This window comes from Lissotriton helveticus, chromosome 3_1 (assembly GCF_964261635.1).
Source record: "Lissotriton helveticus chromosome 3_1, aLisHel1.1, whole genome shotgun sequence".
In the NCBI taxonomy this organism is placed as follows: Eukaryota; Metazoa; Chordata; class Amphibia; order Caudata; family Salamandridae; genus Lissotriton; species Lissotriton helveticus.
Window position 1 is genome coordinate 697502794 of NC_136061.1, and position 27705 is coordinate 697530498.

The 27705-nt window shown below is 39.8% G+C and overlaps 1 protein-coding gene across 1 annotated transcript in view; it reads right to left on the reverse strand.

Moving 5' to 3' along the window:
* The window catches only part of DCDC1 (doublecortin domain containing 1), a 1658417-nt gene that overhangs the window by 303257 nt on the left and 1327455 nt on the right, over positions 1-27705 (reverse strand). Inside the window, exons 20-23 of the mRNA XM_078683738.1 lie at positions 14775-14885; positions 11753-11852; positions 5962-6097; positions 4837-4996 (exon numbers count right to left, since the gene is read on the reverse strand). Coding sequence (XP_078539864.1) covers positions 4837-4996; positions 5962-6097; positions 11753-11852; positions 14775-14885 — 507 coding nt within the window. The remainder of the gene's footprint in view (positions 1-4836; positions 4997-5961; positions 6098-11752; positions 11853-14774; positions 14886-27705) is intronic.

Genomic DNA, 27705 nt, shown 5'->3' on the forward strand with positions numbered 1-27705 from the left:
GGCACATTAAAGCTGAAACTCGCTAAGATTCAAGCGAGCACTGGTCTTACATGGCCGGATGCCTTGCCGTTGGCTCTTTTGTCAACAAGGACGACAGTGCATTCTCGTGTGGGACTTAGCCCATACGAAATAGTTTTTGGTCGTCCAGCGAATGCTTGGGGTGTGCCTCGTCCTAAAAAATACCTTGAGTACCCTATGTTGGTCGATTACTTACATGACTTGACTGCTAAATTACGTGTTCTCCACCAGCAGGTCTATGACAGTTTGCCGACAGCTACTGCAGATCCAAGGCACACGATCCAACCTGGTGATTTTATCTTGACGAACAATTTTCAGCGATCCAAGAATTTGGAGCCGAGATGGACTGGTCCCTATTTGGTATTGCTGGTCACTAGAACTGTTGTTAGAGTAGCTGGTAAAAAGAACTGGGTGCATGCCACCCATACGAAAAAACTTCTGTTGCCCTTACCGTATGATAAGGTGGAGTATGTAAATTGATCGGGTCTAGTTGCTGTGTTTTCATACCAGATAACGCCCCGACAGTGTACCAAGCCATCTTGAGGTTACATAAGTCCGCTGAGTCTATACATTTAGACGAAGGGAACTGGTCATTGATGGAATGGTTTTGGGAACTGCTGTCCAAATGGGGATGGAAGATTCTGATGTTTCTTGGTATGGCTTTAGTAATCCTTTTCTCGTGTTGCTTATGCATCCAGTGTGATCCCGCCATTTGTAGTCTTTGTGCTACGATCTGTGTGAGAAGACCAGTCCCGAGAGAAGTGAACGATAATAAGATGATGTTACAGCAACACCTTGATGAACTGATGAAAATAGATATAGACCTGGATTCAGATTGATGTGAGTTTAGGTCATTGCCTACGTAATGGCAAAAGGAGGGCTGAGGTTCCGTGGTTTTCGGGACCGGACTCCATTTTGTTTGCGTTGTTCATAACGCCATTTTGTGTTGCCCTCACGTAGGCCGTGGAGGTAACCGAACGAACAAAATTGCATGGGCCTCATTGTTCATGTATGCATTAAACAGGCCCTTTTCTGACTTGTGAGTGAACTGCAGGACGCTGACCTCTTCACCTGAAACTGACCCTTCACGAAGCCAATTTCTCTGGCTGATCGTTGTCTGAGATTGCCAATCAATGTTCAGGACCTCGTTAACCTTTAGTTTCCTTGCACATGTTTTATCTTGTCCAGCATCTATTACTGTTTCCTTTCTGTTCTGACATTACATGGGTTGTGCTTTTCAATTATAAATTTGTCCGACTTGCAAAGATTAAATTTGGGACAGTCCTAATAATTAACTTTTGGGTTGGGTTACTGTAAATTGTTTTTGTTAATGTGATACTCAGTTGGAAAATGTGTCCTATTGGTCAGAATTTTGCGCAGTGGGTGTACATTTATAATGAGAATATGGTGTATAAAAAGTGATGTCTTGCTCTATGAAAATTGAACAGTTTCCTGAGTTGTACACCGTGTTGTATTGCTTGGTTTACTGTTACTAGCTGCAGCTAATAAATTTGACCTTTGACGCCATCCAGAAGTATTCCGTGTCTCTGTTTGCCAAGAAAGGAGAACCCGAAGACTTTGGGCGTGTCCCTGGCGCCGCTGGGTTCTAAGAAAACCCAGTTCTTCACCATGAAGTCAAACACATGGCCCTACAGTGGTTGCATTAGTCCACTAAGCCACAAGACCCATCTTCTGTGACCCCAGTATACAATTCTGCCTTTATTGATCTGGGTTTACGATTTGCCCTTTGAATTCTTGGTGCGCAGTCTGCTTTGTCCTTTTGTGCATTGCAGACTGGCAGTCCTTAGTACTTTGTCTATTGGAATCTTTTCCTTGTTCTGAGACATCTATTGAGATTCTTTAGTGCCTGTCTATTCCGTTTTTGGCCAATGCTTGATTGGTGTCCCTGCCAATGGCTCTTTGGTATCACTTATTTGTAGCTGCTACTCTTGGCATCCCTGTAATGCCATGTTTTTTTATCAAGACACTTTCCAGCTGTGTGCTTTTTTTTTATCCACCAAGGAGGGTTTTTGTGTTGGCCATTGTTTTGGCTACGTTTTTTGATTATCCTTTCATAAGATTCCTACTGGGTCAGGTGTTGTTGTTGTCAGGACTAGCTTTTGTTGTATATTGTGTTCCCAGTAGTGCTTGAAGCAACTGTTCTGAAGTTCTTTTATTCTCAGAATCTCTTCTCCTAAGGAGGTTGTCAGACATATTTTGAATGTATGACAGTGTTTGCTGATTTCACTGACCTGACCATTGTCCTTTCACTACTGCCAGTTATTGGTGGTTACCTGTTGGTGGTAGAAAAAATAGGAAGCCTTCCATTGAGACTCTCAGCAGTTGGGTCAAGTTGTCCCTCTCCATCGCCTGTATTGTTGTGGGTCAAGAGGTGTCCTTGGGTGTCTTAGCCACTCACCTACAGGGAGGCTCTATCCTAGAATGAAGCTTATGTATGGCAGCCTCCAGAGACTGCAGGGATGTAGTCCCACATATATTTCTATATTTCTATGACATTACCATTTTTTATGTATACTTGTTCGTTCTGCAGCTCTATGGTGACATTTTGCTTGCAATCACAGTGAATGAATGACATTGTTTTGTGCACTACAACTTTTTGCAGTTGCAATGTTGTTGGAATCCTTTAGCTTGGCTGTCTGCAGACTTTGGGCCGCGTGTGCATCACTTTTTGTGATGAAAAACAATCATTCCCACAATACAGGCACCGTTGCAGCATGACGCAAGGGTGCGTGCGCTGGCGCATGGCAGGCAGTTGTGCGGCAGCACAGGGGAATGCACATGAATGCATCGTATTGTTGTTAAAATGAAGCCTCTTGGTGCAGCATAATGGCTTGCGGACCTGCATAATTTTTGGGGGTAAATGAGGCCTGTTATTGAGCCTGAAGCATCCTCATACAGTAGGAACTGTGAAAATGAAGGCAGGATGAGGTTAAAATACCATGATTACTTACCACTCATCTTCATCACTCTGAGACCAAGTGGCATATTTACTAAAAAATATGGTGTTACTCCAAATTTGACAACGCTGCACTTTGACTTTTTTAAAACACAGGGATATGCTGTATTTTCACAAATATGGTGCACCACTGCGTTACCCCTAGCGCTGGCACTAAAAAAAGCTGCCTAGCACCAGTGCAGGCACCCTTTTCCATGTTGCAAGGGTGCGTGCACTGCAGAGGTGATTGTTTATGTGCAGGAACCTACACTTTCCTGCACATAAACAATCAATAATGCTGATTTGTTTTTTCTATGTGTGCTGCAGAACGCAGCGCTCATAGAAAAAGCAAAAAACAAGAAGAAATCAATAATTTCTCCTCACAGAGCTATTCTAAGATCAGGCATTATCTGGCCTTTATTTTTGGTGCTGCTCCAGCCTTATAAATCTGGGGCAGCATCAAAAAGAAATGGGTGTTGCAGTGGAATGCCCACCGCAACACCCATTTCCTGCCCTTTTACCGCAGCGGACTGCTGTAGAAAGGGGCATATTTACAAGGTGGTGTTAAGCCACATTAAGTGTCTTAGCCGTATCTTGTAAATATGGGGGAATGGTGTAAAGCCAGGGCTTTAAGTGGGATGAAAAAACTGGGAGGATCTCTCAAAAGAGCTTGGTCAATGTAATTAAGGTGTGGCTTAAAAACACATAAGCTAATACTGTGTGATTCTCATAGTGTGCCATCCGACTTGTATTTTGCTGTTTCTGTCATTGCATCCAGATATATGACACAACAAATAACATCATACCTACAACAAGTCACGACTATTGGATTAGTCAATGGTTGTTAGTTGCATAAGATAAATAAGCAGCACTATGGCTTGTATATAATATTGGAAAAGCTTCTACTTAAAGCCCTGTTGACACCACAACAATGTTGATGATCCTGAGTTTCAAAAAGATAAGAGAAATCCAGAGAGAAAATGACTCTCTTTAAAGGATTTCCCTTCCCCTACAATGCTCACCTGGCATGATGTCATACCGTAACCTTCACTAGTGAGAAGTGAGCAGTGTGAGCACGTGCACATCGATGTGCCCGTTGCCTCTGCAGTCCAGGAAAAAACGGCCCTCCTGTGCTGTGGCACAAAACAGAGCCCGATAGAGACCCGTTTCGAGTCCCCCTTTAAAAAACAGCCGGTGCTCAGCACTGGTGAGACCCAGCCCACTTAAAGTCCTGTGTACCGCCACCAGAGCATCAGAAAACTTGACACTCCAGTGGCGTTAAAGGCTTGTAAATATGCCCCCATTTCTTCCTTGTCACAGCCCAGAGACCCTCATCTTCCATTATGCTGTGCACGGCCACACAGACCGAAGTATTTCCAGGCTTTCCTGGAAATACCAGCAGCAGGATTTAATGGTGGTAAAGGGGTAGAGCCACGGGCAGTAACACAGAAAAATATCTATGCCAGGTGTAAAATTAAGAGTTTCTGAAAATAAAAATACAAATGTTGATGCGGGCAGTAGAAATTCCAGTCTCGTGTTTCAGGGCTCACCCTCGCGTGATAAGGAAGAAAGAAGAGTAATGAAAAGTAATTGCCATTTCTGTGAGCTCAGCAGTAATTTGGGCACACCCGAGCCCACCCAGCACATGCATAATTACACTTGGGTATTTTTATGCTCGCGATTTACTCTTCAATGTAAAGGAGAATAAACAAAAAGTGTGTTTTTTACAAGCTACACCACTGAATTTCAACTTTTGGAATGTACCATTATTACTTTACTACGATAATGTAGTTTCTTTATTAAGACGGCAAAAATGTATCTGATTAGTCTACAGATGCAATGTGACTTTTTTCAATACTTACAAAAAATGTTCATTTGTAATGTCGTCTTTCCCATAACTTTCATCTATTTCACTTGTTCCCTCTGATGTTAACAATTCTGGTTCTTCGTAAACTGCGACACTTTGATTGACAATCAACTTAGCTCCAGCAACAATGTCACCACACACCTCTAAAACAAGATCTGGATAAAATGGCACAACATTTTTATTAATGAATTGTCAAAGTCTTACAATTACTCCTTATTTTTTGTAACACATATTTCCAGACCTGCAATAACTATATCATACAACAATGCCTAAAAAACAAATAGGGTGAAGACACCCTATCAAAAGCAAGGAGAGCATGGCTCATATCCACTTAAAACAGAAAAACACAGCTGCAATAGAAGGACTGAGGAGGAACTTTATTTAGAAACGCTGGAGGAGGCGATAATGTATTTTCTTTGAAAAATAAGTTAGTCTCAAAGGTGTGTTACTATCCTTGCGTGAAGTAGTCATCGTTGAGCAAGGGCCCAGATTGGATGGGGATCCCTTTGAACCAAAAGTTGGAAAGAAAAGAATCACTCTATGTATATGTGTGTCTGGAGGTTCTGGTTGGGCTGGAAATATTATCTTATGAATATGAAACATTTCCAGATTAACTATTTTCTATTCCTGTGTTGAATGAGTTGCTATGAGAATGGGAATCTCTGGAGTTTAAGCACTCTTCGGTTTAACCTCAGAAACGATTATCCCAGAGAGAAAGTGTATCTTTGAACCAAAATGTACATGCCCCTAGTCTGGGTAGTCACAGTGGCTTCTTTCGACAGCCTATTAAGTTGCCCTGGAAACAAGTGACCTCATTTTCACACAGAGGTCTGTGTTTGGAAAATCATCTTTTGCATTCTCAAATCAGCACTATAATGGCACGCTATCTGTCAATCGATGACTTAAAGGTCTCTTTAGGGTGCAGCACATTTAGCTGGTATCTGCAATTAAATCACAGAACATCTAGGTATGGCGATCATAGGATAAATAGTGATTCCTAAACTCTTTTTAAAACTGGGTCACTAGTCAATGAATTGCGGTTGGGAAATACATGCCGTGCGACCTCTTCACCGCCCTGAACCTCAAAAGCAGACAATCATGGTAAAATAGCGCTGCTTACTTTCAGGATTGCGCATGGCGCAATACGCCCGGACCATGGCGATATCCGAAGACAAAGTATTGATTAAGAGCTGCTTCTTCCGTTCTGCCGCTGTCAAAGGAGGATCAATCCATGGATTCCCGCATGAAACGTAAACCTGATACAAATAATTTCGGTCAGATTTTTTTCATATGCACGATACAGAACACATATCAGCAGCCTTGAAACTGGGGCATGTGGGAGCCAGGGGCGGGGAAAGGCAAAGAAAAGCAGACTTGACAAAAAGAAACATATTTCACATTGTTGGTTGTGAGAAAACATATTTTCAGGGGGGGCTTGACCACTGCTCCAGCCTCCAAGGCCAAGTTCTGACTAGCAGGAGGGGTAAAGTGACTCCAAAGCAAGGTCCACGTTTGATTGACCCGTACCAAAGAGGTTTCAACAGACTTGAAAACGTCCATTAAAATAAAAACTTTGAACCACCTAATCACTTACAAGAAACTGTATAATTAGCAGTTGCCAAGCAAATATTAATGCGCCCCTATGCTGGTCTATATGTTGGTGAGGGCCTATCTCAGCAGACACTGCTCCTGAGTGCAGGGTAATCTGTTGCTGGGTAATCTTTCCTGGTGAATGTATACGTTGTAGATTATGACCCTTATACAGACTGGACCCATCACCATCTTCAGCTTCACCATGTAAGTGGTATCTGATATAATTATAACAACCTACACTGACAAAGCCAATAGGTCTGTTGGCTTTGATAATGCTTTTCTTCCCAAGATGCCCACCACATGCACACATGCATCGTAGCTGCCAGGAGATGGTTTTTCTTTTGCTTTAAGAAAAATCATTCCTGGGTGGCAACTTGAGAGGAAGCATGTGTGGTGGCCATCTTGTACTGGTTTTTCTTTTCACTGTAAAAATTTCAAGGTGGATGCAATGCATGCACACACCAAGAGGGTGGCCAGTTGAAATGCTTAAAAACGATTTAAAATAGTCACCCACCTATACAGGAGGGGTGAGCGCAAGGGAACAAGGGTGGCACGTGGATGCTGAGTGTGCTCACATTGTTTAATAAACGGAGCATGGGCAGGAAAGGACACGTGTTAGAAATAACTATCTTTTTTGTGGCATTCCCCCAGATTTTGCCTTTTTCTGCTGAACCCATTTTTGTTGGCCATAGTTACACTGTACCCCTGATAACCAGTGGTAAACATGGTAAAACCTGACATATAGCCAGTTGGCATATCTAATTTATTTATATATCCCCATTATATGGATGCTACTATTGTGCTGCAGCACTCACTGTGCCACCCAATACCGCTGCCCTGTAAAACCTGTCCCCAGAACTTTCATTGCAAACAGGTGGGCGTATTTATGAAATTGTCATGCAATACAGCGCAGAAAGTCACCTTGGGGCCCTGCACTTCATGACATAGAAAGGGCAGGAATGCACTTATTTAAGGCAATAGGGTGAATTTCTGCCTTTTCCTCTGTGCCTGAGCCCTTTTGGCAGCATAACACAAATGTAGGCATCCTTGCACCATGGTGTAAGGGTGCCTCTGTTGCATGCAGGAGTGTTCTTGTGCAGGATGAGGCACATTCCTTTTCAAAAACGATCCTGAGAGAAATATTCCTCTATGTGTGCTGCAGATTGCTGCATATATAGAAAGAGGAAGTAATGAGGAGATATAAAGATATTTCTCCTCGTCACGGCCCTCCTGGGAAGGCATATCTTTTCAGCGCTTTCCCAGTTTTACCAGTTCTGGTAAATCTGGGAATGCATCAGAAAACCATGGGAGTTGTGTGTGAACAACCATGCAACGCCCATGGAATGCCTTCCAGGGCACAGTAAGGCAATGCAACAATTTGCACTGTGTTGTCTTACTCCAGATTTATGGAGCCACTCAGGGTCAAGCAAAGTTGCCTTGCTTGGCTTCATAAATCTGACTTAAAGTTTGCATCGCTTAAACCACATTGCAAATAGAACCCTATGTGTGCTGTTTCAGACTGCCATTTCAAGCAGAAACAATTAAAAATTTGCCAGCCATAAACATTTGTCTTTACTACTTATAAGTAGGGCTCCCGGTTTTATGGTGTTTATTTTTTTTTAACATTTCCGTCTGTATTTATCGATATTTATTTTTGAGCCATTTTATCTGTATTTATCTATATTTATGTTGTGTTTTGTTGGAAAATGTAGTTGTAAAACTGTACATGTCCATATTTATTTAACGGATCATCACACATTCATACTTTGATTTATGTCATGTTTTAGCTATTTAAGCTACCAAATATTACATGACAATACATCCACTGATAAATATTACCTCTATACCACTAATGTATGTTGACAAATGCAATTATTTAAACAAATTTCATCCTGTTTTTTTCATTTCCCATGCTGTCCATCTGCTCAGCTGCTGGGCTATTAGTAATGAAAGACAGCAGGTTCACTTGAAGAAGCACCATTTTCTGTATTTATCCACCTTTAAAAATAAATGCAGACATGAAACATCGCTTTCTGTCTGCATTTATCTGTACAAATCCGTAAAAATGGAAAAAAGGGAGCCTTATTTATAAGCTACCGGTAAGGTAGGCCCTAACCACCCAGAAAGCAGGGAGCATAGTATTTCAAAAGTAGGATAGATCGGATTCAGTGTTACATGTTCTGGCAGTGAACAACTCCTAAAGTAGGAGTCCTAACTTTACTACTCCTAAACTGAGAAAAATCCTAACTTTAAGACTTTCAGTATTCACAGAAGGTATTTAGGAGTCCTAAAGTTAGGAGTCCTAACTTTACTACTCCTGAACTGAGAAAAAGTCTAACTTTGAGACTTTCAGAATTCACAGAAGGCATTTAGGAGTCCTAAAGTTTGGAGTCCTAACTTTACTACTCCTAAACTGAGAAAAATCCTAACTTTAAGACTTTCGGTATTCGCAGAAGGCATTTAGGAGTCCTAAAGTTAGGACTCCTAACTTCTGTGAATACCGAAATGAGTAAGTGCCTTCTGTGAATACCAACATGAGTAAGTGTCTTCTGTAAATAGCACAATGGTAGTAAGTTTAGGATTTTTTCTTAAGTTAGTTCTGTAAATCCAGCCCTATATTTACTTAAAACGTCGAAAATAAACAACTCTGGTTTTACTGATTGGGTTATTTTTTTTGTTATTCTGGTATTATTTTATTTATTAAAATATACTTTATTTCCTAAATTAGTTTGGGATCTGTCTGGTGTTGTGTTTTCACTTTATTACTGTTTATGTACAGTAGAAATACTTCACACATTGCCTCCAAGCTAAGCCTGACTGCTTTTGGGCTAATCTACTAGAGGTATAATAAGCACAAGTTGATTTAATGACTTTTGTAGTTCACCCTAACAAGAATTGGGGTTGCTGCCGGAGTGCGACTTCCACCTCCTCAACTACAATCCAATTTCTTACAGCTTCCCTGCCAGTGTCCATCTGCAACCTGACCCCTGAAGGCTCCCCTGTAGTGAGATGTGTAGTGCTCCCAGACAGTGGAAGACCTACAAAGCAATATTTCACTGTGTCAAGACAAAGGGCTCTGGGTGTAAGGGGACTCCTCCCTTGACAAGATTCAAATGGAGGGTGTGCCCAGCCCCTTCCTGAGCTTCAAAGGATGACTATCTTGTCACTGACATATGGAGCTCACACATAGGCCTTTGCTCACTTTTATCTCTCTAGTCAGGATAGCGCCAAACCTAGTGGAGGTAGAAAAACTGACCAGAACGTGTTTAGGGGTTGGACAAAGATTTACCCTCCTCTAATACGCTAGCACTGGACATAAAATTGGACCCAAGACGCCTCTCCTCAGAACACTTCAGGACCTGTGAAGATCAGAAAAAGGGCAGCCCTGATGTCTGAAACCTTATGTAAGATGGGGCCAGCTTGCCTTGAACCCAAGACCTCAGATGTGACTCCAAAGGTCAGTCAGCCAACCTCCTGTGCGAGCCCTTTCCCTGCAACTGTGTAGCTGACTAGTACCATCTGAACCTGCCCTGGCCTCCTGCTGGAGTGAGTCCGAACCTCCAAGTGGTGATTCCTAGATCCTAGACCCTTTGCGGGTGTTAAAGTTTACTCCTCTGGTCCCCAAACAGCAAGAAGTGGGACTTAGAAACGTTTCATCAACTTTCTGCATGGAGAAACATTGTAAACTGGGACCGATGACAAAGTGCAGCTTGTCGATGTTGAATCGTTAGTCAGCCTTAGCTGTGTTGGTTTGCCCTGCTGAAGGAGCTCTGACTTCCAGAAATATTTAGAAGCTCGGACATAGAGGGCTTCATCAACCCAGCAATGGCTTTGGACTCCTCTTTCCAGCCTTCATTGGCAACTGCCCCAAGACCTCGCTCTTCAGTAACCCATCATCATCGAGCCCTGCTTCAGATCCAGCTTGCAGCCTGCCTCGCCTATGACTTGTTTATGGCCACTTTTTCTCCACAAAGGTTTCTAAGTCTGAAGGTAAACGTTCAACTAAGATGAACCTGATCCCTGTATCTGACCCACCATTCATTACAGTTAGCCATAACCTTTTGACTTTGACCCAGTATAGCATTATAATATAACATCAGTGGTAACTTTGTGCTTTTTGGCATTATTTTCTATTCTAATTTTAAAAATGTATATTTCTGCTTTTACTTATTGGATTTTGTTGTATTGATGTCATGTTATTCATTATAATGTAATATATATTTTTTAATTGGTTTGGGATTTTTGTCTGTGTTGTGTTTTCACTTTATTACTGTTTGAGGACTGCATAAATGCTTTAATCATTGCCGATAAGTTAAGCCTGACTGTTTTGTACAGAGGATGAAGCACAGGTTTATTTTGTGACTTTAGTGGTTCACCCTGACAGATTGAGATTATTGTTTGAGGTGTATTCCCATTCCCCTCAACTAATACACCATTTCTTACAACCAGGGAGCGCAGAAAGAGAGAATGAGAGAAAATAGTCTTTCATGCTTTCAATACAATATCTGGCATCATTCATGGAAGCGAAGATGCAGCCATTCAAAACATGGTTAAACTGAAATGCTACTTAGAAGAGAAAAACATAATAGGGAGGAAAAGCCATTGAATCTGGAATAGGGAAATGGGATAGACAAGAAAGCCATTGAATCGTGAATAAAAGGTGGCCAAAAGCCCACTCTAAGCCTATTTGGGCTAGAATAGGTCTGTTTGACTTTAGGATGTCCTACAAATGGATACATGTGCATGGCATTTCAACTTTTTAATAGGGTAATATTCTTCTGAATTCCACAGCACTTTCAGTGCTATTGTTTCCTGAATCTGCTCTAATGTTGGTTATTATCTTAAACACCACCTAATGTATGGACCCAATAAATGTCACACTCATGGTTCTGAGTACCAAGATGTATCTTTTATACTTCAATAAGGGTGTCCAAGCTATACACAGCAGACAAATGCCTCTGAAGCAAAGAAACACAAATTCATGTCTTCTGCTTGGTCAATAGGCTGTCACCAGGGAATACAGCATTTCTTGTACACAGGACTCATTTGCAGTTCCAAACATGTATAACCAAGAGGTACACACACACAGAGGATCACACGGGATCACAAAATACCCTTTTCATCAATGTCTAATTTGAAGAAATGTTACCCATATATAAGCGGATGAGCAGAGTACATTTGTTCTTGGTTACTTCAATATTATCGGTTACATCTCAGAGTGAAACAGGTGAAAGGAAATTAGGTTGGGAATCTACACTGCAGCCTTCCACAGAACTCATCATATTTTTCAAAGTATTATTTCTAACACATTTTCTTACCAGTTGATCTCTTTCAAGGCCATTCAAAGTGAATAGTTCTGCACCCTTCTCATCAAAAAGTCTCCTAGCGGCAGATGGTAAGTTCAATATAGAAGTGCATCTGCAACCACATAAATTTGAAGCACACAATAAATTAAATTAAATAGAGCAACACTGTATAACTGGAGCACACCAACATTTTCCAATGAGCCATTTCCAGAATTATGTGTAGAGGTTCATATTCTTGAAACATAGGTCCCTGGCGTCAGAGTGGTTCATTACTTGTTAAATGATTTGAGATTTTAGGCTACCATATACGAGTCACTATAACAAGCAAATATTTACCACAGCTGTGAAGTCACTGCAAATGTGTCAATCAATGTAGTCGTCCTCTGCTGTGACACTACAAGGCCTGTATCTGCATTCTGCAGCTTCTTCTATGTGTGGCTGTCCTATAATATATCGCTCCCACTCCTTATGTTTCTCCAACTCTGAAGAAGGTGTCTGGTGGTACAGTGACATATGCAATATAAAACTCAACTGCCAGCAGGAAGATGATTTTCACCATTTCGGTGGTTCTGTATGGAGGCGCTTACAAATAATGTCTGAAGATCGCAGCCCATACATACATGCCTATAAGTGATGTAACCATCAATACAAATTCTGTAACCCTGAGCAGTTAAAAAATCAAGGACAGAGAGTGTGCCCTATTTGAGAAGGAGAAACAGAACGATCTCAACATCTGTCGGAGCTGGACCTCTGTGTTTTACCTGCAGCAAGCAAGGTCAAATCTCATTCATGTGGCTGCAACATGAGACGTAGAAGGTAGAAGGCAGCCCAATGCATCCGAATGTTTGAGCACCCAGGCTCCGTCATTAATTTGTTCTTTCTATTGTGAACCAACAATCAACTGAAGTGTTACCAACAATAAAAACATTTCAGTGTATAAATAGCTGCCTACTTTCACTTAGAAGGATTAATGTCACCAACAGTCTTAGGAAAACATTAGCTTATCCAGAAGTGAACTGCGCCTGGTTCTTATATCTTTGAAGTTTGTGGTCGCAGCCAACATATTCCTAGCTTTAATAGCCCTGGGCATCTTTTCTGTGCTTTTACAAAATCAACCTCATTCAATAGAAGGTTTTGAAATCTAGGCAGAGCAGGAGCAACCTAAAGAAAGGGATACTGTGATGAGTGATCAGCAAGTTCAGTGCCTTGAGTACAGGTGGCTGAGCCTGAGGAGCCTTCCTCAGAGGAAGAAGAAGATGGGCAAACACATGCTGCATGAGCCCACCGAGAGTCGAAAACTTTGCAACATGATTTCCAATAAGTGCACCTTTATGAAGATTAATTATAAAGTAAAGCTCCTCTCTTCACAGCTAAACAACTCTTATTAACCAGCGTTGTTAATCACCAAAATACATATGAAAAACACTAAGTACAACTGCTAGTTTTCTACCTGCTACAGCAATAGGTAACAAATATGGCATAATAAAAGGAAGCAAATACCCTATCCTGCCCTGTGTATTCCAACACAGGTCATTGGGACCAATGCCTGTCTTCTGGACAACCAACTCCTCCTGCAAGTGCCCAAAAGACCCAGCACACAAGGGGGTGGACACGCAGGCAGTTGATGCCGGTTCATGTTTGTCTAGTTTTGAACCAATGGATTTCATCTGCTGTCTAGTCAAGCACTGGCTGCGGGGACAGTTTGTTCCTAAACTCCCACCTGGAAGCATCTCTAACAAGCAGGATCATTAAAACAAACGTGTATGTGACATTGCATTAACTTACTCAAATTAGAGGCTTTCCCCCATTCTCTTGAGTATACCTTAATTTACATCTATCTCCAAGTTATTTCAAGAGGTTTCTTTTACATGATTTTTATTTTGACGAGGAAGAGTGCCACACTGCAATACATCCACAGAGAGAGAAAGCTCCTCAATTAATCAAATTTGCATTAGTAATCTATCTGCTCACGTGATTAATACTGAATATTTAACATATTAGAGCTTTCAAGAATGCATTGAGTTTAGCAAGAATGATTCTAATGAGATTTTATTTTTTCTTATGAAACTATAGGACAGCCATGCCTTGTAGAGTCTACTATATTGCCATTTCCACAAATAATGGGAATCTCAGAGTAAAATATATCTTTTTGACGTTGCTATAGGTAATTGAAAGTGTTAATTAGAGAGATAATTGAAAGAACCTTTTGAAAATACAATATTTAAATGAAAACGCAGAGTCAGCTGATTGGATATATATTCAAATGAAGAAGTCTAAAATTAGGACATAAACAACATGGACCTAATCCTTGCAGAAAATTGGAAATCTACTCCCATGGGTTTGCAAACTTACATTGGTGCAGATGTACACCTTTTTACATCTCACAAAGGTTTTCCAATTAAGAAACAGAGCCCTAGGCAAGTCACAGGTTTTCAGGTGTATTCCTAGAAAAAATTATAGGAATTCTGTTTTCACATATACAAATATATCATTGTATTTTTCACATGCAGGAAAAAATGAGAAAATAGAAAAGTTGTTGGTGCGTTTTTTGTGTGTTTTCTCCACGGAGAAGCACCTATTCACATATCCTAATCAATTCGAGGGTTTTTCCCCTCACCGCTGCATTACAGGAAGGAGATCAAAAACTGGTTTGACGAATGCAAAACTAACTTCTGAGAAAAGAGAAACTGTTTTGAACATGTAAATAAGCCTATTTGCACGTGTAGGTTAAACGAACATACATAACTAACTTTGAGAATTAGCCCAATGTGGCTATTTGGGATTGACGCCTCACGGAAATATCAGTTTAATTAATTCAGAGTTCATTTACCACCACAAAAAGGTTACTTGTTAGTATCAAATTGGCATTATTAAATTAAAAATTCTGCAAGCGCAGAGTTCTTACTTGCCTTTTTTGACTTCATTACTTCACAATTAGGCCAAAGTACACCAAATTAATAAGCATATTTTTCTGGACACTGACAAAAAAGTCAACCAAAATAAAGAATTTAGTAAAAATGTAGCTCGTTTTCACCGTTCCAAGAACTGCAGAAATTCAACATTGTAAGCTTTTCTTTCAGCCTCCTTTTCTAGTTGGATCATTGTTGCCTTCTTTGGTGCTTTCTTCTGGCCGCGAGCCACATTTCTACGAAAATTATTAAGTTGTAATTTAAGAAATCTTCTTTTTTGAAATAAGAAAAAACATTTAAAGACAAAGTTTATTTTTTAATTATGAACAATTAATCTCAAATAAGAAAACACGATTGGCAAGATTCTCAAATGCTTTTGTTCGTTCAAGTGACATTCAGTTGGGCAAAAAAAGCTATGATCCAAAACACCAATTTCTGATTCACAGAATATGCAAAGTTGATTTTAATTTCTATAATGGTAAAGACCTCTTACAATGACAGAATGTGCACCAACATTGCAGATTTTGCAATGAAGTTAGGCAGGGTTAAAAGCAGAAAAAGCCGAATGTTGGGTGTGCCTTGCAAAATGCAGAAAAATACATCCACAAGCTTGGACATTTCTGGGTATTTACAAACATTTCGCATAATCATTCACAATTTGGAGACACTTCTATGGCAACTCCGAAAAAAACGGAATGAAGCAACTATGGGGCTTATTATCAAGGGGGTTTATCTCCGCTTTTTTGGCTTTAAAAGCCAAGAAAGCGGAGATAAAATTATTTCCCTATTACCTAGCTGTCGCTAACACCATTTAGCGACAGCTACTAGGAGATAGCGACCATCTTGGGCCCCACTTTGCATGTCAGTGATATTTATTTATGACATGCAAAGTGGGCGTGCCAAGATGTTAGCGACTGGAAACAGTCGCTAACATCGCTATCGCCTATTACCAACTTATGAAGATATTCGCGCTAAGCGCGAATATCTCCAAAAGCTAACACCTGCCCTGAGCAGTTCTTAGCCATGTTATCCAATGGGAGGTGGATAACATGGCTAAGAGCATTAGCTCGATAATGCATGAATATCGCTGACTTTTCAGCGATATTCATGCATTGCGGCCGATTTTTATCGCATTTGCGATAAACCTTGGTAATACCAAGGTTTATTTGCGATAAAAATCGCCGCAGCTCAGCGGTAAATTTTTGTCTCTAACCAAGCAATAGCGATAATTATCGCTATTGCTTGGTAATATGCCCCTATGTTTCCAGGGCTGAAATAAGTAGGGAGCCAAAACAAAATTCAAGGTATGAGGATTAACCACAGGGAACCACATTTTCCGTATGAAGAAACAAACAGTACCGGTTAAATGAGAAAATGTCTATTTTCAGTTCAGACTCATGCAGATTTTCCACCTATTGGCCAACATGATTATCCATGGAAATTTAAGAGAATTTTGAGAATCCAACCGATAAGATTAGATGGTCCGGTAACTATTTATACAAAAGAGAAAGAACAAATAGACTGCAGCTTAAAACAGAGAGATGGATATGATGAAAGAAGACATTACTTTCTTCAAATAATGGCGGATATTGCTCCACCAACCAAATCTTGTTCCTGTTAAGATTGCCTTTGAAAAAAGCCTTGAAAGCTCGCAGGTACAACATGCTTGTGACAGCATCTCCCTTCAGGATTCATCCTCCAATAGTTTAAGTAAATCAACTTTTCAATGAAGAGCATTGTTATTAAACAATGATTTTACGATCTGGAGAGCATTTGTTAGTCTTTTTGAAAAGCTAAATATTGGTGTGTGTTCTTGCCGTCAAGGATTCATCTAGATTCTCATAATCTGAACACGTGGAGAAATTGTCATTTGTATGCCATGGAGTGGATCAATATTTGATTCACACCAGAGCTGATTTCTAAAGCCTGCATGCTGATTGTTGTTAAATAGACAAAGCCTCTTACCCAGGACAAGGAAAACCAGTCAGTATAAAGGATTAATCCCTGATCATCTAGGCTCACATGGTCTAAGGTCTAACATTGAGATCAGACATACAGCTATTCCTGGAGCTTAGATTTAATTGTTTGATTATTTGTAAGTAGTTGGGCTATATTCGGGTTTTCATTTATCAAACATTTTCATTTTTTGATGCTCCATTAAACACCCAGAAGAATATGTATTTGTGGGTGCATATACATTCCTGCATGCAAGACTACTTATTTGGAGGCATCATGGTATATTGGCGTCTTTGCAGACAGATTACCAGTTCATAGCTAGCGACAATGTAACCAACACACAGAATGTATTTGATAACACACAGTATCACCCTAGGAAAAACCTCCACTCTAGCCAGGCCTTCTTGGCCATAGTTCCCAGAATAAAGAGAGCAAGAGCTGGTGGCAGGATGTTCTCTTACAATGCCGCCAGTCTGTGGAACTTGCTTCCCCTTCAGCTTAGGGCCGACCCTAACCTGTCTTCCTTCCGGAAGCAATTACAGACCTTTCTCTTTAACGCTCACCATTAATTCCCCCAGCTGCTTTCCCCTGACAGAGATTTCACTTTCTAGTTAGCGCTTGGACGCCCCAGGGCAGCAATCGCGCTTTACAAGTTTACGTTTCAATTCATTTCATTTCATGAAGACTGACGAGTTCTCAGTCTTAGATGAAGGTTTTGTTGTTTATACTTCAGAAATTATAGCATCCATGTATTCTTCTTATGACTGTTTATGACTACCCCTAATCAATTTACTGGTCTTGAATTACTAGTCATTATCAATAGGTGTTCAGAATCGACATAGGTGCAAGTTCTTTCCTTTCTTCTGTCATGGCCTGTGAATACAGAGGTTTGTGTGATAAGATAGGTCCATTATGCTGTAGAAATGGTCACAATGATATTGAGGAGGACAGAAAAGAGGAAAGTTCCCTGAGCCTCTGAAGTGGTGACGCTATTAAAGGATGCTTGATGGAACCACACATTCTGTTGTAATGCATGCTGGTACCACACATGTTTCCCACAATGCGTATGCCTTTACCATGCACATATTTACAACAAATTTAGGGGCATATTTACTAGGAAGTAGCGGAGCGCATCATTAGCCTCCTTGGCTTAACGCCGCTCTCCACCACTTCTGAAACTTAGGGCTGCACCTTATTCACAAGAATACAATGTGCAGCCTTGAGTTTCCCCCTGCGCTGGTGCTAATTTAGCTGCCTAGTGCCAATGCAGGCACCCTTTCACCATAGTGCAAGGGTGCCTATATTCCTGCACATAAACAATCTGAAATGGCGTTCTGAAACTTCTATGTGTGCTGCTTAATGCAGTACACATAGAAGTTGCAAATCGTCATTTGTTTATGAATGTTTATGTGCAGGAGCACCTTCCTGCACATAAACAATGAAAGGGCCTGCTCAGCCCAAAAAAGTATTTGTTTATTTTTCGGCGGAGTCACGCTACGTGTATAAAATATCGATATCTGGTGGCCAAGGAGGATTTGCGAACCCTTCAGAGCATGAGCTTAATTTGTATTGGCTGTCAACGTTCCAAACCAAGAAGTGTTGGCAGCCATCTTGTGACTTAGTAAAACTGAGTCACAAGAAAACAGTAAAAAAAAAGATAAAAAACAAGAAAAGGGGCAGGGTAGAAATATCCTGCGATGGGCACCTGCTTCGCCCACAGTTATGCGAATCTGCATATGTGCTGGTGGGAGGAGAAGGTGCTCACCTCGGAATTTTCAGAAGAATGGACTGAGAACATTGTCCTGTGGTCCCCATATATTGATGACCTCTTTGTGCTTTGGAAAGGGTCCACTGAATCAGCTAGGGACTTTGTGGATCAACTTAATGTCAACGACCTTAACCTTATATGCACCAGTAACATCAGCACAACAGAGGTCGAGTTCTTGGACTTGAAGGTCTACGTTCACGACAATCGTATCCATACCCGAGTATTCCGCCAGGAGACCGCAGGCAATTCCATACTTCACTCGCAGAGTTTCTTTCTGCTCAACTTGAGACAGAGCATTCCGTATGCGGAGAACCTGCGCATGAAGAGAAAATGCAGTGAGGCTCAGTCTCTGTGGGCAGTTCAGGCGGAGCTGGGTTTCAGGTTTCAGGCATGAGGCTATAGCCCAGAAGTCCTTAAAAACTCTAAGAGTAATGTTGAATCGATCACTAGAGAGACACTGTTGTTCAAACCCAGTAAAAATAAAACCAAATCTAACACCGCATCTAACTCACAGGGCTCTGTGAGAATGATCATGGGGTATAACACCTTTCACCAGACAGTTAGGAACATCCTTCTTTCACATTAGAATCTGATTCGCAGTGATCCAATCATTGGACCCTCCATGACCAAACATCCACATGTATCATTCAGACGGGCGAAATATATGAGGGGAGAATTATGCTCCAGTAGTCCAGAAATGGCAAAATCAGATTCCTGGCTAACAGCACCCCCAGGCTTCTACAAATGTCACAAATGTAAGGCATGTACCATCGGCCAAAATACTCGTGAGGTGTATTGTCCTCTGAGTAACACCACTGTGAAAATCAATCACTTACTGAATTGTAGGAGTGAGTATGTGGTGTACGTGCTCCAATGTTCTTGCCCTAAATGCTATGTGGGCAGTACTAAACATATGGTCCTCATAAGGATCCTCCAACATCTGAGAGCAATTGCCAAGGATGACAAGACCAATTCTGTTGCACGCCACATTAATGACAAAATTGCTGATCTGGTGTTTTTTGCCATCAATTCAGTCCCTAGATACATAAAGGGTGGCAATAGGGAACTTACATTGCATAGACTTGAGTCCTGTTACATTATCTTGCTTAACAGCAAGATTACCAATGGCCTGAACTCGGATGAGGAATTGTATATTCACTTGTAACTTTCCCAGTTTTTGGTCACATCGTGTCTGCTCCTCATGCCCCTTGAGCCCAGTCCCAGCGCTTTCAGCTGCAAGCAGAATATTCTTCTGGCCTTTTATATAATTATTTTACATATTTTTTCACAAGAATGGGGTAGGGTCATTTCACATAACGAACACTAATTGCATTTTGTGCATTTACTTCTTAGGTTATTGTGATAAACATTTAGTTATATTGTGTATGTGGGAGACCCAGAGGGAGGAATTTCTCTTACATTTTGGGATTGAGATGAGACGTCTGGGACACTAGTCCATTAAATTATTATTTTTCCTTTCTGATCTAGACCTGATATGTTAATTGAACTATCTGTCGTATGTATGCCCACTTGGGATTTAAGTATGCGTTCTGATAAAAGCTGCTTGGGCCTAATCTGCTCTTTTGGCTGATGATGTGCATGACTGGGGGTCTTGGATTGTACCAACTTGCTGGAATTTTTTTAAGTTGGCAATTCATAGTATTGTTTTTGTCCCAATCTCTCATTTTGAGTTGTATGCGGGAGACACAACACATTTTAATGTGTACACGTTTCATCCCGACAGATTACCATGATTATACAATCAAGGCTACATATTAGTTTTATTTTTATAATTCTGAGGATGTGATAAAGTGACATACTGTGCCGCTTTACTTTGTATACCACAAATTTTTTCTAAAATGGGTGTTCGTTTTCTTTTTCTTTTTAATTTCAGCAATGAAGAAATGTGTTTTCTGTTTCATTTTAGATCGTACTATGAAACACCATTGCTTTATTTACTATGTTAATTTTATTTTACATTCATGGAGGCATCAGTATGTTTTCCATGGCAACTACTTCTTTGGGACTCACTGGTAGTATTTAAGGTTTGAGCAATGGCGGCCGCACTATGTGAACAAGGTAGCTGTGTCCACTCGTAAATCGCTCCGATTCATGGCGCTTCAGATTCGGTGCGAATTCGGAGGCAGAGGCACGCCGAAATTTATGTCCACAAAATCCTTTCAGATAAATGAAAACACGCTCGCAGAAGGATAGAATTTCCCAGATCTATTTAATTTCAAAAAGTCTCCAGGTTGAAAGAACAACCAACGCGTTTCGTTATCACAGATAACTTGATCACGGTTAGGATGACAGCATTCAATTCAGCCAATTAAATCACTTTTAACATCACATGTGACTCACACATGAGACCAGGCAGGTCCTGTGTAGTGCGTTTTGGGGATCGTAGTTTGTTCCTATGTTGTATTCTTTTTATTCGGGTTTTGTTATTCGTGTTCGGTGAAGAGATTTACCAAAAAGTAAAAAGGATGTGCAGTGGGTTTCTCTTTCAGTCCCGGATATGCATGTCTTGTAATGGGGTGGTGGGAACAACAACTAGCCTGGCACCCCAACATCAACAAATAAGTCAACAAAACTGCCATGTGGCTGCGTTATATGGATGACCTTCTAATTGTATCGGATGGAACAGCCGCTGATTTTCATGAGTATTTTGAAATTTTGAGCTCAACGGAAGCGAAAATCAGATTTACCTATACCATTAGCAAAGAAAGAGTTGTGTTTTTAGATACTGAGATCTATGTCCTTGATAACGAATTACAGACAACTTTACATCGCAAAGAGACATCCACAAATGCCACTTTACATGCAGACAGTTTTCACAAGGCATCAGTAATTGAAAACATCCCCTAAGGGGAATTTCTGAGAATCCGACGGATATGTTCGGAAGAGAATGAGTTGGAAAAACAAAGCACAGAGACAGCGTTAAGATTAAAAAAACGTGGATACAAAGATCATAATGTCAAGAAGTGTTGGATCAGAGCAAACCAAAGAACAAGACAAGGCACACTAAAAATAAAACCCAATATAAATCTTTCAGCCACACAACCAAATGAGGATCCGGTGAGACTAATCATGGATTATTCCAGTGAATCTAAACAAATCCCTAAAATGTTGCAAAAAATTTGGAAACTACTCCAACTTGACCCAATGACAGGAAAAATAATGGGAACGCATCTGAATATAAGTCTCCGTCGGGCGCAAACTCTTAAAGATAAACTAATCCATAGTTATCACCAACGGATTGAGAAATCAAAAGGAACACAATGGTTGAAAACAAAGAGTTTTGTAAAATGTTACAACTGTAAAGTCTGTCAGAAATCCAAGAACACGACAGAAGTAAAATTGCCAAACAACAAGAAGTGGCAAATAAGAGAACTGATAACTTGCAAAAGCCAATATGTTGTCTATGTTATGGAGTGCCGGTGTTCCTTAAAATATATACGGAGCACAATATCCGAATGAAAAAAGAGGATACTTGAGCACGCAAAGCATATGGAGACAGAACATAAGGGAGATTGGAAGATATAAGCTTCTATGTACTTGAAACGATACCTCGAAATGAAAGAGGTGGAAACCGCGAAAAGAAACTGAGGCAAAGGGAATCAAGGCAAATATTGAACTTCAGAACTTTTACTCTGTTTGGGTTAAATCAAAGTGAGTTGTTGTATGTCCACTTATAAACTGTATTGTATCAAACCTTTGCTAATTTCCATGTTTTAATGATTTCACTGTCAAATACATTTCATCAATGATACATATACACAATTAAATTGCACATTAAGACCCCCCATTTTTTTGCAACTCAGGTGTAGTGGATAATCTGTTGAGAATAATGTAAGGAATAATATGGTGTAAAAAAGAAAGGAAAGGCAGAAATATAAATAAATCAATTCCTTAAAATCAAAATGATTTGCTATGAGAAGGCCCACTAGAGGGAGTGACGGCTATCGTGAGGGAAAAAGGTCCCGATTAAGAGAGAAATCACATGATTCTTATAAAATTAAGGATTGCATAAAAGGATAAAAGGTAACATTGAATTTGTAGCAAAAGAAGTTAGATAGGATTAAAATGAGAAATTGTATAACTAATACCCCCTCCCTTGTTTCAAAACAGCCTGAGAAACGAACATAAAAAGCAACAGTGAATAGCGCACAAAGGACCGATTAAACAAGCGTTTGCGCAGATGCCCAAAATAAGCTTGAAAGGAATTTTTATCGTCCTGAGTTTTATTAGTAGCACATTTATAGTATAATAATTTTGTAGTTTCATAATAAACTAGATAATTTTGGAGATCAAAAACAAACACACGCAACTAAAAAACACGAATAATAAAACACAAATAAAAAATATGCAACATAGGAATAAACTACGATTCACAAAATACACTACACGGGACCTGGTCTCATTTGTGAGTCACATGTGAGGTTAAAAGTGATTTAATTGGCTGAATTGAATGGTGTCTTCCTAACCGTGATCAAGTTATCTGTGATAACGAAACGCGTTGGTTGTTCTTTCAACCTGGAGACTTTTTGAAATTAAATAGATTTGGGAACTTCAATCATTCTGCGAGTGCGTTTTCATTTATCTGAAAGGATTTTGTGGATATATATATATATATATTCACTGAAAAAACCATAGGTTATAGACCATATATAGTTAGGAATTAGCATTTTTAAAACCTTATTTTACTCACACAAAACCATTGAAATTCGCATATATAGTTAGTTGTACTAACTATATATTTCGCGCACCCGCAATCCACTGCTGATGATGTCACATATTACATCATTCATGACATGGTCAGTGACATCACTGATGACATCACTGATGACATCTCAAATGACATCACTGATGACATCACTGACAACAACATCCAGTGTCTGTATGTTTCTGTAAACTTTAAATATGTTTTACATATTGAAGAATGAGTGGATGTATAAGTGTCTTGATGAAGGATTTAGTAGGTGCATGACTGACTGTATGAGTGAGTGATTAAATGTGTCTCACTGAGTGCAAGGGTTAGTGACTAAACTGTCTTAATTTGTGCATCATTATGTCTGTTGTTCTGTAAACTGCTGCATGTATTAATCAGTAGCTATATGAGTAACTATATGGGTTATTGACTGGTTGCCCAAGTATTTGTATGGGAGACTGAGTGTGTGTGTGGGTGGTTGGGAGGTGTATGACTCTGTGCATAGATGTGTGAGCAGTTGATTCACTAGATGTATGGGTTCAAAAGTGCATGTGGGAACAGCTGTATGGGCGGTTGACTGTGTGCATGAGTGTATTGGTGAGTGAATGGATATCTCAGTGCTACATGTCAAAGTAAGAACATATGTAAAATACAGTATATGTGAGAGTTGACATATATAAATAACTGTGCATAAGAGCCAGTGAATGTGTGAGTGGCTGTATGGGTCATTCTGAAATTGTATCAGGGATTGTATAAGAGAGTAAATATGTGTTAGTATCTGTTTGAATAAGTAAGGTGTGTATAACTGTATAGTTGAGGAAATGGAGGTGTGATTGATTCTTTGCATGACTGACTAGGTGTGTGAGTAACTCCATGGATGAGTGACACTCTGTGAGTGTCTGTTTACACTGAGTGTATATAAGGTTATATTGGAGACTGAAGAAGTTCATCGTATTATCACATGAATGATGTCATCAGTGATGTGATCAGTCATATCAAATGAGATGTCATCAGTGATGTCATCAGTGATGTCATTTGAGATGTCATCAGTGATGTCATCAGTGATGTCACTGACCATGTCATGAATGATGTAATATGTGACATCATCAGCAGTGGATTGCGGGTGCGCGAAATATATAGTTAGTACAACTAACTATATATGCGAATTTCAATGGTTTTGTGTGAGTAAAATAAGGTTTTAAAAATGCTAATTCCTAACTATATATGGTCTATAACCTATGGTTTTTTCAGTGAATTTTCAAGGTTTTGTAAATGCTAATTCCTAACTATATATGGTCTATAACCTATGTTTTTTTCAGTGAATTTCAATGGTTTTTTAATAGCAAATATCAAAAGCTGTTAAATGTATTCTTCTTTTAAAGGAAAAATATATTTTATATGTATTTAATATATTTTTTTATGTATATATATATATATATTTTTTTTTTAGTTTTGCTACCGGTCCACGCACCGGGTAGCTTCCCGTTAGCTCATTTTTATACCGCGACCCGGTCCGCATACCGGGAAACGTACCGTTTGCACAACTGCCGCGTTCGAGAACAACATCGTGACGCGTTGCGTAAGCACGACGTATCGCGTTGCCGCCTAATGCGTCTTATGACGCGCCGCGTTCGCGCACTCGGAAGTGCTCCGGTGCGCGAATGAGGCGAGTGCTCTGGGCGCGGAGCGGGACGCGTAACGTAAGCGTAACAGGTCATGTGACCTGTAAATAACACTTTTCATTGGTTTAGAACTTTTTTTCCCAAATGATGAAAACCCCTCCTTCTTTCCTCACTCTGACTTTCATCTTTGTGAGAGGAAGACCTGTTTTTGCTTATTAAAATAATGGCATCTGTAGTAGCTGCAGCTGGTGGACCCCCACCGCCACCACAACCACCTAGGAAGGAAGGACCACCTCCACAGTTCCTTCCCAACCCAGAGGAGGAAGAGGAAGGAGAAGAGGAAGAGGAAGTAGAGCAGAGGCAGTTCTTACGTGAAGAGCCCCGGAAATCCCACCACAAAGACAGTTTTATTTGGCAATTTTATTCTTTTCCTCGAGGCCCAAAAAAAGTGAATGCCCGACATGTGACATGCCTCATTTGTAAAGATGTTTTATCTAGAGGTACAGACAAAAAGTATTGTTATGGTAACTATACTATGCACCGTCATATGCAGAGGTGGCATCCACTGAATTACAGCGTTGCAGAGATGCGTCACCTCCAAGACAACCCACCAACTCCTGTGGCCAGTATATCGGCACAGGTAACTCTGTCGGGACCAGAGGCGAGGGAAACGGTCCCAAACATCCAACAGAATTTTGTGCACATGAAGATAGTGTGCCTTTATTGTGGTGACCTACTTTCATGTGCAAATATGAGTCTCAATTTGATAAACAGAGCATTTGAAAACCACAAGTGCTCAAAACGCCCCAAATAATAATTTATTTATTTTTGCTCCTGTTGAGCCCTTTCTAATGCCTGTTTTTCGTTGTTCCCCCCCTAAAAAACCAAAAAAAAACATAAAATTGTTCAAAAAATAAAAAAAATTAAAAAATGTTCAGAAAAATAAAAAAATATATAAAACAACAAAAACATTAAAAAAAATGTTCTTTTCAGAACTACCTCCCATTTAAAAAAAATTACTACAATTTTTAGCACTCTTCACTTCATTTTTCTCATGGGTGCGCTTCCCGGTACGCGCACCGGTGAGCGCAACACAAAAAAACAGAAGAAAAAAAACCAAGAGAAGGAGAGCATAAGAGAAAGAGAAAGAGAGAGTAATGTTAAGAGACAGACAGCAAGAGAGAGCAACACAGATGTACTGTGTAATACATAGTAAAACAGTGTAAAAGATATAACAAAGTGTAAGAGAGAAAATGTAAAAAATATAAGGCTGTGAAACAAAGAAAGAGAGAAGAAGAATACTAAAGCAGAGGCACATGAAGAATGTGAGTGTCTTTAAAGAGTAAAAGGAAAGAGAAAAAATGATGTACAAATAAAAGGTAATAACGGAACCAGATTTAAATAACACTGGTAAGGGAGAGAGAGAAAAAAGTAGTGTGCATAACTAAAGAGGGATGAAATAAGATGGATAACATTGAATAAAGTTGAAACATGTGGATTGACAGAGAGAAAAAAATAAAAGAAGAAAAGAAGAAGTAACAGAAAGGGAATAATTGAAGCAGCAAAGAAATGTAAATAACGTAGTGTGCTTGAACTTCAGGGAGAAAGCATAATGAACAAGTAGTGAAAGAGTGAAGAGACAGAGACAATTACAGTAAGATAGACGGACTCAGTGAACGGGAATGAGGAACTGTGAGAACAGAGGGACTGAGAAAAGGAGTGGAAGGAGTGCAGTAAATAAATCACCCACACAACACAACAGCTACCCTACCTCAAAGCACTCTAAAATATTATTTTACTGTTTCTCTTGGTTTTCCCCTTGTTACGCTCCCCGGTGCGCTACCCATACTAAAAGTAAAGAGGGGTGATAGAGGGAGAAATATTGAATTAGGATAACACATGGTGAGTGACAAAGAGAGAGGACAAAGAGAGTAAAGGGAACAGTACCTGAATGGGCTTGAGTACAACAGCAAAAAAAGATAAGTAATGCAGTGTGTGTGGCTTACAGGGAGTTAGTGGGTGTAGGTCAAAGTGTGGGTGTGTAAGGTGTGTCTGTGGGTGTGGTTGTGTGGAGTGTTTTTGTGTGGGTAGAGATGAGGGTGTGTGAAATATGTGTGAGAAGTGTATGAGTGTGGGGTGTATATGTGTTCAATGTATGTGTGTGTATGGAATGTGTGTGTGTTTTTGAGGAGTGTGTGTGGGAGGTTTTTTTGTGTGTATGATGTGTAGGTGTGGTGTGTGTGTGGGGTGTATGTTACAGGTCTGTGTATGTGTTGAGGTATATATGTAGGAGTAAGGTAAATAATTAAGAAAAAGAGAATGAGTAAATAAGCAAAGGAAGGGAACAGAGGGTAAGTGAAGTAAAGAATAGGGATCAAAAGAAGTTGAATATGAGAGGGTAAATAATGGAAGGGGAGTAAACATGGAGAATAAAAATAAGTGAGAGAAGCAGAGTAAAACACAGGAGTGAGGTAGATTGAGAAAATGTTAGTGACCTTAAAGCAAAGGGTGATAACAAACTAAATTTTTTTAGTCATACTTACCATATAATAAATGTAACTTTAATTTTTTTTACTACAGTTGGTATCTGTGAAAGAGAGAAAAAAAATATAAGTTATAATTAGTAAAATATGTATTTTAAATTAAAATATACAAATGAAGAGCTAAAAACATCATAACACTCTATTTAGAAATATAGTGAGAGTGAAGAACACAGAAAGGGAAATAAACTAAGTTAGAAGGACAAAAAAAGGGAAAAAGAAATAGAAGGAGAGCAAATTACAATGAGTAAGGCATATAGATTCACTAAGAAAAAGAGAGAGAAGTACAGAGAAATGAACTGAAGGTAAGAAAGATACTAAAACAATGTGAGTTAGCAAAACTAAATCTGGAAACACAAGTAAGTAAAAAGATAATGACTGAGACAGAAAGCAGTCTAATTAATGATGCATTTAGAAGAATGAGGAATAGAAGATAACTGAGAGTAAGTGAAGAACAGT